The sequence below is a fragment of the Agelaius phoeniceus genome, chromosome 5 (genome assembly GCF_051311805.1).
Source record: "Agelaius phoeniceus isolate bAgePho1 chromosome 5, bAgePho1.hap1, whole genome shotgun sequence".
Taxonomy (NCBI): domain Eukaryota; kingdom Metazoa; phylum Chordata; class Aves; order Passeriformes; family Icteridae; genus Agelaius; species Agelaius phoeniceus.
In genome coordinates this window covers 45,616,285-45,630,460 of record NC_135269.1, presented here as the reverse complement: position 1 = coordinate 45,630,460, position 14,176 = coordinate 45,616,285, and the positions used below count along the sequence as shown (strand labels likewise).

The 14,176-nt window shown below is 35.0% G+C and overlaps 1 protein-coding gene across 35 annotated transcripts in view; it reads left to right on the top strand.

Moving 5' to 3' along the window:
• NRCAM (neuronal cell adhesion molecule) overlaps positions 1–14,176 on the top strand; it is a 144,716-nt gene that overhangs the window by 113,855 nt on the left and 16,685 nt on the right. For 11 of the 35 annotated variants that reach the window (XM_077178920.1, XM_077178930.1, XM_077178932.1 and 8 more), the window contains 7 exons: positions 218–422; positions 582–704; positions 1,735–1,911; positions 2,997–3,032; positions 10,291–10,356; positions 10,876–11,001; positions 12,044–12,196. In XM_077178920.1, the coding sequence (XP_077035035.1) occupies positions 218–422; positions 582–704; positions 1,735–1,911; positions 2,997–3,032; positions 10,291–10,356; positions 10,876–11,001; positions 12,044–12,196 (886 nt within the window). The remainder of the gene's footprint in view (positions 1–217; positions 423–581; positions 705–1,734; positions 1,912–2,996; positions 3,033–10,290; positions 10,357–10,875; positions 11,002–12,043; positions 12,197–14,176) is intronic. The other 24 variants (XM_077178928.1, XM_077178927.1, XM_077178925.1 and 21 more) reach the window with 5 other exon arrangements.

The following is a 14,176-nucleotide window of genomic DNA, read 5'->3' as shown; positions in this document are numbered from 1 at the left end:
GACTGGCAGGTGGTAGTGTGTACCCAGTTGTGTAGACTGTTTCTGGACAAGGTCTGTTTCTGGAGCAGGAAAGCTCTATGCTGTGTCTAATCCGAGTTTATTAAAATTGAAGTTATTTCTACCTATAATTCATGGACACTTATGGAAAAGCTCAGAGTTTAGAAAATCAGAGAAGCTAAGCAGTCACTGTAAATTTTTTTCTTTTTTTTGTCTTTAGGTTTACTACTGGAAAGTGCAGAGTCTATCCAGAAGGAGTAGACGACATATAGAAAAAAAGATCTTGACTTTCAGGGGAAACAAGACTTTTGGAATGTTACCAGGGCTAGAGCCCTATAGTTCCTACAAGCTGAATGTTAGAGTTGTTAATGGTAAAGGAGAAGGACCAGCAAGCCCAGACAAAATATTTAAGACCCCTGAAGGAGGTATGAAATGAAAACCCTAGATATTAAACTTAAATGGGGTTTACTTGGACTTCATAAAATAATAATCTTTCTCAATACAGTAATATTCTTAAGAATTCATAATTAATGACCTGTTTTAAGTTAATCTACTTTGTATTTACTCTATGTTCTTTTTAAAAGTTCCTAGTTCACCTTCCTTTCTGAAGATTACTAACCCAACATTGGACTCTTTGACTCTGGAGTGGGGTTCACCCACCCATCCAAATGGTGTTTTGACATCATATACACTGAAGTTTCAGCCAAGTAAGTTAAATATTATTATATTTTGGGGGTTGGACTTCTGATCTTTCAAGTCCTTTCCAACCCGAATCATTATTTGATTCTGCAATACAACTCTAACTTAGGCAATGTATCTACCAAATGATAATCCGTTTATGAAGAAAATATTATGTTAAATTTATAATGTACAAAAGATATGATTGCATTGCAAATGTCAAGTTTGAAAAAGACTAATACATTTTGATAATATTGATGACTGTACTTGGAAACCTTTTCTTGAGGTAGTACAAGGTTAACATTTTTATTACTTTCATTACTTCAAACTGTAATTCACAGACAAATGAAGGTGAGATCCTACATATAAGTGGCATTGAAGTCAGATGCAAGATACTACTACTTAAAAATTCTGTATTCTAACTGCAGAGAAAATGTCATTAGAAGTAAACCAAAGTATGCCAAATTATATTGTTGTCTGCTTTTTCAATTTTCATGGTATAATAATCTTAAAAATAAAAATTCATAAATGTGCCATTTACTCATCTCAGAGCTATTAAATCACTTCTTCTATATCCCAGCTGTTTACTTAGCCCAGAAGTTTCTCAGCAGTGACATTTGTAAGGAAAGAGTTTCATATGCATGGAACAGATAAAGGAAATTTACTTTCTTCCACTTACCAAGTCCCACTGTTCTTTGGCATTAGATACAAAGAGCTTCAATGTTTTCTTTTCCTAAGCATACTGAGCTTAGAGTTTCAGAATTTTTCAATTGTCAGGGAGGGCTTCAATGCTGCATAAATTCAGGTGATTTGAACTGAACTCATTTGCCTTGGATTCAGAGATTTATGAGAATGAAACCTGATCTTAAAAAACTTGCTGGTGTTTCCTATCTCCCAGTTGGATTTTGGCACCTTTATACAAAGATGACTTTCTTTTGAAAGTGTAGATGCAGAGACAAGCAAAAAAAAATACATACAAACCAAAAACCTTTTAAAATACAATGACAGTGTATACAAGTTTCCTAATTTTTTTGTTTTTCTTTTTTTTTGTAACAACAGTCAACAACACACATGAATTGGGTCCCTTGGTAGAGATAAGAATTCCTGCCAATGAGAGCAGCTTGATATTAAAAAATTTAAATTACAGCACCCGGTACAAGTTTTACTTTAACGCACAGACTTCAGTTGGATCAGGAAGTCAGATAACTGAGGAAGCAGTAACAATTATGGATGAAGGTAAGATATATACGTATGTGGAAATTCCTTTGAGTTTAAAAACCACTTCAGATTATATTAAACATCTGTATCTAAATATTTCTATTGCTTCCTTCCACTAAGGAAATAGGGCCAAGTGATTTTTTTTTTTCCTAGAGCTTTCTTAAATGTGTCATATACTAATAAAGTATTTTAAATATTTTTAAAGAAAATACATGTAAAGGCCTTCTGCTGTAGTGGGAACCCCCAAGAAGGTATAAAGCCTCTTCTTTTAGTATCAACTCACAACTTCTAAGACAGTCATTGGCCTTTCTGTGCTTCAAGTTTCATGTAACTTTACATTTTTAGTGGTTATTGTCTATTCACCTATTTTGCATCGTTGACCAGCTTTGGTTACAGAGAAAAGTGCTGGAATAATGCAGGTTTGTGATTAGAGGAAGTTATTTACTTTTTTTTAGTATGCAAAAAAATCTAAATTGCTTTCACAGAACTGGCAAAAAACTGTGAAACTGTTGAAATACATTTGTCATCTATGGCCTCAAGTAACTGTATAGTATTTAAAAACTACCAAGTGTATAGTCAAATCCTGTCACAATTGATTTTTATATTTGTAGCCATTCTAGACCTTTGTTAAAGTTGTTTGTAAATTAAATATTGATGCTTAACAAAATAAGAATAATTGAAAGCCAACAGGAAATTTGGAACTTTTTTATCATTTTGATCATCTTAATATTAATAAGTGTATTTTGGTACCATGTTTTTACATCTTTTTATGCTCATTAAAATTATGGTTTATTGGAAATGCCATAGATGAGTTGCTATTCAATGCAATTTCTCTGTCAGGGTATTAAGTTTGCATATGAACCATATTTATTTTAAATCTTGCACTCTAACAAGCATGACCAATAAAATTTTGTAAATGCATGTACAGTCATTTTGTCTTGTAGTCTGTCAGGGTTCAGCATAGATGGATTGTTTCTAATTTATTTGAATTAATACATTTTATCTAGTCTGCATGCTTTGTATAGTGAAATTATATGTGTATGTTTCCTTTGGTGTTGTATCTAATTATGTAGTGTTCCTATTCTTGTTTTCCTCCACTAAAGCTGGTATTCTCCATCCTGCTGTAGATGCAGGCAAAGGTAAAATGAAACTGCATGATTTATTAATGTGTGGATTTTGCAGTGTTGCAAAGGGGGAAATTGCAGTGGTAAGGACAGAAAATCTTGGACTACACATTTCTGTACAAAGTATAATCAGGGCTGGAAGAAAAAAGTGTGGAGGTTTTTTGTTTGGGTTTGTTGGGTTTTTTCTTTTTAAGGAATCCAGAATGCTTATTAATACCTTTCATCTGTTTATTTTGCCACAGAGTTTCAGGGGAATTCATTAGCTTTGCTTTAGCAAAGTCTAATTATTTCTGAACATTTAACAGCTATATATCACTGTCATAAATATTCAGGATCCAGGTGCACTAGCACTGATTAGCTGGAGTAGAAAAAACATCACTTTTGTGGAGGAGATTCATTTACTGCTTGGGCCATGTGCATTTTTTTGTTTTAAAAAACTATCTGCAATCTTGTTCTCACTGTGGATTACTGCTTCCCACTTGAACACATTTACTTCATTTGCAAGCCAACTGTGCATAGGAGACAGATGACTGACAATACCCTCTGTCTACTTCTCAGTTTGAGTATCAGATTGAATAGACAGGCAAATGTCTTCCGGCTGTTTTAGGTTCACAGATCTTGTGAGTGAGTACTTGAGGATATTTCAGTGAGTATAAGCTAGTATCATTCTTATTCATTAATTTTGGTAATATTTAGTTGTTTATGATGCAGTTTTGCATACAGTTTTAATGAATTTTGATGCTTTCATTGTCAGAAGCAAAGGTTGTCCTGAGGTAGTTCAAACTCAGGAATATCTCTCTGTACAGAGGTGTCATTGAATAACAGGTGTCATTAACACTAATGAGCACCTGTGCCTCAGATTCTCAGACCATAAACATCACAAGTCAAAATCTGTACATGAAGTACCCAACATTTTTAATAAACTTAGAAGAGACAGCATAAATTATTTTACATATAGTTTCTTTTCACTTGATTATCAGGTGTTGTGAATGATAGCCATAAGAAAGAAATTCATTCACCCAGTCTGGTATAAATCAGACAATATATAAATATATGTATGCCTGCATTTGGGCATATATATATATGTTTTTATATGTATAGATATAAGTGTATTCTGATATCAGATGTGTTTCTGGCAAGTGTGTGAAGTTGTGGAATTATTTTGATGTCAAGTCTTTTTTACTTTTTTACTCTAGTCGTTGCTGAAAAGTCAGCACAGACTGGAACAATCAAACTGGCTTTAGTCCTGGACATGCACAGCAGAAATGTAAATTAAGCTTTCATTATTTATAGCTGACTCTAAAAACTCATGCAAGGAAAAATGGATTCTCTGTGTGAAACTGGGGTCTAATTATAGCTGTATGTGGCTATCAGAAAGCATCTTATTTGTAAGATTAGCTGGAGCAGCTCACATTTCAGAGCTGTCATCTCAAATTCTCTGAAAACTAAGCAGATGTCTTTGTTTGGTTCCATGTTGTTTATGGTTTCAAAGTTTTCACATATTCCTGTAGCATGTAGCTCTTGCAGTTACAAAGAAGACTTTGGACCTGCAAACAGCCCAGAACTAAAGCCATGACATCTGTTAGGACATCTGAGTTGCTGCAGGTCTGAGATGAATGTTCTCAGTGGTTACTACAATAGCATGTTAACTGCTTTGCCACTGGTCAGGGACCACGAGTAAGGAAAAGGAGGATCATATTATCAAGATCAAGCACCAAGTTAGTTTGTCTCATGAGTGGGTGGATTTGGAAGATAGAAGTTCTCAGCCCACTCAAAAAGTAGCTGTACCCAGCAGTGAACTTTCCTTTTTCTGTTAAGTGCAGGAGAGCCTACATGTCTATACAGTTCTTATTAATTTGGACCCAAAGCCAGAACAAATTTAGACCACAGCCATTTTGTGGTCTATCAAAAAACACATTGGGTTTTTAATTTTGAAGAGCAGAACCTACCAGAAAAATGAAATTATTCTTTTTTCTTTTGATTTGAGCACACTGATCCTGGAATTTAAGTAGACAGTAGTTTCCAGATTCAGCTGGCCTAAACTGCTGAACTGAAATTTCTGCATTTGGTGTTTTCTACTGGATAGCTGCCTGTGAAGACCTGCAGCTTGGCCAGCCATATACATTAGACACATGGTCCTGGAGGAATTAAAATAATTTAAACCTTAGTGAGCTGTGCCACTTGGGACATATTTCATTTCTTACAGTAAAACTATAAAGTGCAGAATGATATATTGTTGTGGTAAATCTAAGGATCTTTATAATAGAGTCAATATTTTTAGTGTCCCAAGTCTACACTAGTAAGTCATTAGATGTTATGAAAAAGCTATCATATTACAGTTGATAATCCTATTTGACTTGCACTGTCATTTTTCCTTTCTAATACTGTGATGTTATGAATTGCTTAAAATTGATCAAATAAATGGTACTACAAAGAATAAAGAAAGGATTTTTCTTAGCAAGCTATATTCTAAATGTGTCTGAAAACTTCATATGTAAAACAGAATTTATTATACCTAATGTTAGATACTAAGCATGCCCTGGTATTGCCATTTATATATTGGCAGCTAACCACAGGCATGAGGTAACACAGATGTGAGAAAAATGGGGGAATAACCCAATTACATATAAAATAATTATAGTACCACCTGAAAGGTGACTCAGGAGATCACAGGAGTCAAGTCTTTTTCCATAAGTTTCAAATACCTGCCCTATAGAGGAAGGAAGAGAATTCCAATTTGACCAGTGGCAGAAATAAAAGTTGCTGGTTAAAGTAGAGTCATAGGGATGCATGTTTTTTGTAAGCTGAAGTATAGGGAGTCATGGCATGGCATGTCAGCCTCATTCCACAAGCCTTCTCGTTTCACTTTTTACTTTCTCTTTGATTTAGTCAACATTTACACTTGAAAGCAAGGACTTTCAATCTGCATGCATACCAACACTGGTAACTGGTAGTCTTGAAATGGAATCAAAATAAGTTTGTGAGATCACAGTAACCTTTAATTGTAGCTAGTGCCTCCTGTCACTGGTACTCAGTCTGGTCTGCCTTCTTCTACTGAACTCCATATCTCACGTACCAGTGACAAATAGTACTCCCTTTTGTTACACAGGGGATAAGTAAGTAGTCTGTCCTCTGGGTTTGAAGCTATTCTTTTGGGGTTTTTGAATGAATCACCAGCATGTAACTCCTCACTGTGGGCTGGAAATCAGTCTCAACTGAATTTGTATCTCTGATCTCTTTGTAGAAGATCATCTCAGTTTTCTTTGTTCTGTACAAAATGCAGTTCTTTAAATAATTTTCTCTGCCCACCATCTGTTTTCCCTCTCTCTTGAATAATTTCACATAATATGTCCATGTCTTTTGCTAACAATTTCAAGCTGCTTTTACAGTCAAGTGAAGTGTAGTATTTTTGTATTGCTCCTTCAGCCACTCTCCCCCTGTGGACTTCTCCATTATGTATTTGTGTGATTCTTTCAGTACAGCCTGCTATGCAGAACCACTTTTTTGTCCTCTTTTAAGTTCACTGGGAACAATGCTGATGCTTTGCATGCTAGACTAGAGAAAATGATTATTATCACTGTGCAAAAATTCCTGGAAATGCCTTTAGCTTTGTAGATGTCATTCTACATGCTCATCAGTGACATAATTTTTTGCATTTCTTCTTTGGCTTCTGTATTTCTTACACTATAGAAATGCTCTTGCAATTGATCTAAATAATCCCAGAAGTGACTGATGCCCATTTCTCACTGCTAGAAATGGAATTCACTCCTACTGTTATACTAAAGCTTGAATTTCATACTACAAATGTTAAAAAGGCAGAGGAAAATAAACCACTTTCCTGTGTCTGACAGGCTCTGGCAGAATCTATTACCTTTGTCCTTCATTTTTTTCTTGTGTGGGTGTGGGTTTTTTCCTTTAAATAAACTTTTCTCTTAATATATGCATTTTAACTTAATTGTCTATAATATATTGCTTTGTGGCTTTTTTTTCCCCATTTGACACTAGTCTTCAAATTTGTGCTTTGCACTCACCCAACATTTTTTCCTGAATATCAGGTGAATTCCAAGAAATTCCTAAACTTTAGTCACTTTGGGGATTATTTGATGTATTGTTCTTCTGGACAAAATCTTGAGAAAGAGTACCATTTCATTGTTAAAATACCTTCCAGTCTCAAGTCCTGTCTTATTAAGTCCTATTGATTCTGCAGCCTGGCTATAACTGTTATTTGTAGGAACTGTGTTCCTGAAATGCTGAAAAATTAAATAAAACTCTACCAAACAACTATAGTAAAAAAGCACTGGAATTAATTTGAAAATAGAAGAAAATTTAGCTTCAAGCCTGGGCCTCTTTCTCAACAATTGGCAAATGCTTTTATATGGTGCTTTTATATTTTATACTACATGAATGAAACCATACTTGGAAATGCCAGCTGAATGTTGCATGGTATCAAGGCAGGAATGAAATAGCTTAATTAAGGTAGATGAATAAGAGTGGGTCTGTAACTTACTGGTGAAACCTGTAACTTACTGGCAGTCCTTTCCCATGTTTTTCAGAGTGATGCTTTTGCCAGCACTGCTGCACAGTGTGGGGCATGGTTACAGATGAGAGAGCACAGTGCTCTGCTCTCCAGGACAGAGTTTCTTGCCCGCCCCTCTCCCCCCCTTTTTCCCAACTGGCACTTGCACATGCTGGGAGCTTCTGCCAGCTGACAATTACACATGTGCCATTTGTGAACAGTGCTGGGAAACATATTGAAGAACTGAGAGGTTAATTATAATTAGAGGTGTGGTGATTGAGAAGACAAAAGAGTCTGGGTGGATTGACTGCAAGATTTAAATGTTGTAAGCAATTCACCTCCAGGTTTTCATCACCTCAGGATCCATCAGCCTTCTTTTATGTTCTTCTGTGTGTACTCCTGTTGCAAATATGGCACATTTAACAGACTTAAGTAAAACTTGGCAGGCCTGATGGCAAATGAGATCAAGCAATAATGCAAAAGAATTGCAAAAATAATAACTTTGCAAAGAAGCACACTACTGAACAAATTTCCTGGTGCACCTTATTCAGTAGTTAAACCCCACAGAATTTCAATCTGACCAAATACTACATGTGGGTAAATATAGCTATATGTTCATATAGCTATTGGTAAGAATCAGATATGACTACATTCGATAAATATAAGCATAAATTAGTCACTTGAGAGAATTTAGAAGTAAGAAATTACGGTAACTTCTGGAGCAAACTTGATTGATCATATGAACACATGATCAATCATATGAACAGAAAGACTTTTACCAGATACTTTAATCTAGCAGGCAACTCTTTAATGAGAGCAGAAACTGGAAATTGGAGATGGAAAAATACCCCACAAGATAAGATGGAGCGATTATTGAATTTGCTTTGTAATTTAGAAACTCTCCATTATCTGGAGTCTTTCACAGAAGATGAGACCATTTCCTTCATCCCCAAGTGCTCGGGCATGAGAAGGGAGAAGTTAGGGGTAATGCTGTGGCATCTGTTTGCAGGAGAACAAAACAGATTATTGCTAACAGTTTTTTCTGTCCTTAATATTGTGACAAATATCAGTTGTACGGTTGGGTTGCTAATTAGACATCTTCCATGGAAGACCAAAATCCAGGAGAATATGGCTTTGAGAAAATACAATTCAATGAAACAAAGCAAAGTCATATTTCAAATACAAGCCACTTGTTTTCTTGGCACAGCACAAACGCTGAGATTGTTATTGAAATAAACACCTGTTCCTATGTCTAAATCAGGAAGGAAGTTTATACATCCTGTCTGCAATCTCAGACTCTGCACCCTCCTAAATTTAGAGACTGCTTTTCTTTCCTCTTGCTACCTCTACAAGTGGCACAGAGAAACAGAACCTAATCCCCTTGCATTACCATAGTGTATATTGTTACATGCTAGATTTCCCATAGACAGCTCTGGCTTTGGTATTTCTTAGGGTGGTTGTTGTGACTTAGAGACCTAAATGGCTCTTCTTTTTTTTTTTTTTAATCTAGTGCTTTTTCAATTATTGTGTTCAGGTGGTTTTGGTTTTAACAAGAAATTAATCTATTCTTTATTATTTAAATAATATATTCCTTATTATTTTGTTTGGTGATAAAAAAAATTATTTTGTAAAACATTGTAATAATCAGAATACATTATCAGAAGAACCAATGGAATTTGCCTAATTTAGGCATTTAAAAAATACTCAAAAGCTACAGTTTTCTAGACATGGTATACATATTATTTCATCTAGGGGCCGAAGTAAGCCATTTTGTCTGTGCATATAGCTGAACTTTTTCCAGATGGCCATATGGACAAAGCCAGGCTGTTAGAAGAAGAAAGTAATTTAAGTGGATAGATAAATTCTGTGTAGCCTCTTTTGCCTTGATAAAAGGCTTTTTCTCATTTTATTTTCTTGTGTAGATGAAGCCATTGGAATTCTGTCATTTGTCTTAACTGAGACTAGATTTTTAGCTCTGATGTTGCATGGTCCTTTAGGAAGCATTTTTAATGCTCCTAATAGAAAAGCTATTTTTAGCAGGATAGAAAAGTTAGTGGCAAAGTGAAGCATTTTCAGTTAAAGCTAATTTCATGCCTCTAAGGAGCATCCTCTTTGTATCTGCCCTATTACAGCATTAGAACTATTAAAATCTATTTTTTCATTAGTCTTAGGCAAGCAGAGACACTGATCTATATGTTCATTTGTAGCAAGCATTACTAGCTCGTTGCAAAGAGCGAAGGAATGAGCAGAGAAGTGGCTAATTTCAGAATGCTGAAGAGAGAAGCTCTTCTTCTCACAGATGTGGGCATTCTGCATGTCTGTGAGAAGTGCTGTTGTCTGACTGGAATGGCAGCGGGGAGACGCAGCACCTTACAATGGGCAGCTCCTTGCATCCCAGTCCTTCGTGTCCTTCACTCCAGACTACTCTGATATTGGCTTTCCAATATCTGATATCTAGTTTTCTGGTGTCTAAAGGTGCCATGAATGCATAGTATTAACAAAAGCTGATTTCAGGAATGTCCTGTGAAAGCAAAGCTGCCACTACATACATACTTCAGTTTGTTTTCAAATACATGTGTATCACTTAGCTGTTTCATCTTTTAACAAGTAAAACTATTTGAAACCTGCATGATCTTAGAATGTGCATGTGTTATTTATTTAACAGGTAAGGTTTTACTGTATTAGTTAATTGCTACTTTTTGATGCAAAATGTTTTTACTCTTTATTTTTTCTTTCCTACTATCTCTGATGGTGAAGGATATTCAGAAATCCTTTTTGCAACTTCCCCAGTCATGCATACTGTCCGTCCAACATTCTATAAGGGTATTGTCTTCCTTTTTTATCGCTATCCATGCAATAGAGCCAAAATCCTTTAAGGGCTTACACTTGGGGCATTTGCAGTCCATTCACTGCCACATGCCATAAAGGGAGGAGCTTACCACCTTCATGCCTCCCTTCTGTCCTACCATTTCCCATTACCCTGACAGTGTTCTCATCTCTTTCCAGCTGTCTGCATTTTACTTCCAGATGGATAGAAATAATGTTTTTCAGAATTTTGGTACTTAGGTACTTTTTAAGTATTTGGCAGTTTTTGTGGTACAGAGCATGCTCAGTAAAGTACATAGATTTTACTTTCTAATTTCTTAGTGTAGTAACTGCCTGGGATTAAATTTCAAAATACAGTACTTTAGAAACTAATTTCCAGTAATGGAACCAATGAAAAATGTGCTATACTTTCCCTCTATATGGTCTAAATTAACATAGTAACTTCTTTTAATACTTTTTTAAAATGTATGAAGTCACAACTGCATATTCTGCTTTGTTTTTCTATTGTGTATTTAGTTCAACCACTTTATCCAAGGATCAGAAATGTTACAACAGCTGCTGCTGAGACCTATGCCAATATCAGTTGGGAGTATGAGGGACCAGATCATGCCAACTTTTATGTTGAATATGGTGTAGCAGGCAGTAAGAAGTCATTTCATTAAATTCTGATAAAGTTTTGAGATGTATTTTGGATTTTTATAGTAAATGGGGTCTTAAATTGACCCAGTGTTAATGATAGCTCTTAAATGTCTTAAATTATTTTATAATTTGATCGGGAAGATCAAATAATTTTCATTTTAATAAACATCAATGCTTAGCATGTTTTTGATGAATAGATAAACGTGAACCTTTGTTCCTTTGTATTATTTTATAAATTCTTTTGAACGCAAACTTCTAAAAACGTAGTTTGCATGAAGTTGTTTATCATGAAGCGATTACACGTGTAAAAATACGATTACTTGCATTAAAGTAGGATACAAGGATTTTCCTAAATTATGCCTAATTCAGGGAAAAAAAGATTAAATAAGATATCCTTTATTAAATTAAACCTTAAAATAAGATATGAAACAGTTTATGTGCCCTTATTGCCTAAAACCAGGTTTAAAACTTTGATAAACTTTGGTAATAATTAGAACAAAGTTAGCTAATAAAAGCAAGATACTCCTTTTCAAATACCTCATCCTTCTAAAGTTATGTCAAAAGGTGACTAATCTGAAAATTGGAATAGAAATGCATTTTTCTGGATATTGGCCAAGAAATAGCTGAGACTGTCCTAGAAAAAAGATACAAGAGAGATTCAGATTTTGAAGTAGAACTTCTTGACCAAAATAAATATGGACTGAAACTGCAAGTGTCATTTAAAAAAATGTCTAAAATCTATTTTAATGTCTCTCATAATTACAGGTTCAATAAGCATTTTAAAAATAAATTAAATTTTTATTTCTTTAGTACAATGGAACAAATGTTTAAAATAGTTTCATAATTACTGTACAACGAATTCTTTAATATGTTGCATGCAATTTATTACTCATAATTTTATATAATTATTTTTGAGACAACAGCTGTTTTTCTCAGATGATCCATAGATTAGTCAAGTAACTGTCAGTAGCATTTTGTCTAGAAACTTTCAGTAATACAGATAAAATTAAAATACCGATTTGTTGTTTTCCTAAAATTTTTATAGGCAAAGAAGATTGGAAAAAAGAAATTGTAAATGGTTCTCGAAGCTTCTTTGTCTTAAAGGGTTTAACACCAGGAACAGCATATAAAGTCCGGGTTGGTGCTGAGGGCCTGTCTGGTTTTAGGAGTTCAGAGGATGTGTTTGAGACAGGTCCAGGTGAGGCACACTGTACCGTAGTACATTTCTGTATCCTAGCCAGAACCGTGTTAGACCAATGCTGAAATGCTTCTAGCAAGAGATGCTGCAGCTAGAATCTTTGCATGTTCCTTTCATAGAGCAATGTTAAATTATTTTATAAACACCTAAATGATGCCAGTTTATTTATGTTTGAATTATGAATGTTACAATCCTTTCAAATCACTCTACTTGACTCATGTTTGTACTAGGGGCAATATATGCCCTGCCCTTACTCCATCTGCGTGCTGTGCACTGAAGATGACCTATTTCTAATATTTCCAATTAGTATAATTACAGGGCTGTATTTAAATAATGCTGCTTTTTATAGGGCTAAAATATTTGCATAATCAGAAAATGCAGATTCAGTTTGATGTCTCATGTAATCTATTTATACCAGTGTTAAGACATTCCTACTTGTAAATCTCTCTTTTCCTGCCATATACTAGTTTAATATGGATTTTGATGTCACACATATATCCTGGGAATCAGTAAGGCTGTTTAAGTTTCTTATGTTCATACTGCAGTCCTATTTCTCTGTAAGCAAATCAGCAATGCCTGCCAGTTGCTCTCAGGAAAAAGGGTCTATTGGAAGGTTCTTTGATGTTGTGCTGAATATTGTATTGCCATCACATGCCATGCCATCATCATGTTCTTGGTCAGCTGTTATTTTTTTTGTCTTTGCCAGCCACTTCTGCTCATTCTAAGCATTTTAGCCAGTGCATAGTTATACAGCAGTAGCCCCACCAACTCCAGAATGTTATGTTATAAGAAAGTATTTAAAATACGAAAGTACCCTTGAACATTATGTTATATTTATCAGGCAACAATATAGATAATGGGTATGCCAGTTTGAAAGTGAGCACTTTCTAAAATCATCATTTTTTCCTTTGATCGTTCAATTTCTGTTCACAGTTTATCATGTTGCAGGAAGGTTTGAAAACATAGTGCTGAATAACAGTGCCAGGCAAATATGTACAGGCTGAATACAGAGCCAGGAACAGCTAGTGGTACAAAAGCCTACCTGTGAAATGCTATGCATGTACACATCTGAAGCCTAAAGGAGCAGAAAAAAAGGACCAAGATTGTAATATAATTCAAAACAAGTTGCATGGAAACCTTCCCAAAAGCATCTCCCTGCATAAAAAGTACTGAGCCAGTAGATAAGGATTCCTGTACTTACCCAGTCATGTTAACTCATGCCCCTGTGTAGTTAAGGAAGAAGGGACTTTAGACACTCCATTCTCCTTTCTAGTGGCAAGTTTCAATGTTCAGCATGAAATTGTAAACAGCCTATGTCTTACAGAAAAATCTTCTGTCACACTGTCTTCAGTCTTGGTCCTTTTTTAAACACTGCAAAAAGATGGAGTGGACAGAGAGGAAAACACTGGAGTATGTCCTTATTAGGAATGAAACTTTGATATTTCAAATATGAGGCTTTTCCCACATTTTTTTCTTTGACAAGCATTCCTATAGAGCATCTTCATAGTGTGCAGGTTTATCCTTTTGGGCATTCCTGGTAGAGTGTTCTGCATTGACTCCTGCATCAGTGGTTCACCAAGATGCAAGATTGTTCTGCCTGAAGCAAATAATTTGCTTAGCATAGGCAGGAAATGTGCCATTTTTAAAGATGCACAGAGATCTAGAAACCCTTTCCTACTGGAAATGCAGTAAGTTAATACAGGAAGCTGCATAAGTAAGTTTTCATCTTCCCATCTACCTTGCATATTTTTATGCATGAGTTTTTGGCTTGATTCTGTTTCTTACTACATTTGAATGTGAATTGTGCTTTTGCATTTTGTTACAGTACGTATTTTACAACATCTAATGTCCTATTATGAATGCAGATGCACAAAACTCAAAATAATTTTACTCTTAAGATGAAAACAAAATTTTCTTTTATTTTCACATGTAGTTCAGAGGAAGATTCCTTTTGTGAATTTTTTAATTGCCACTTTTTAA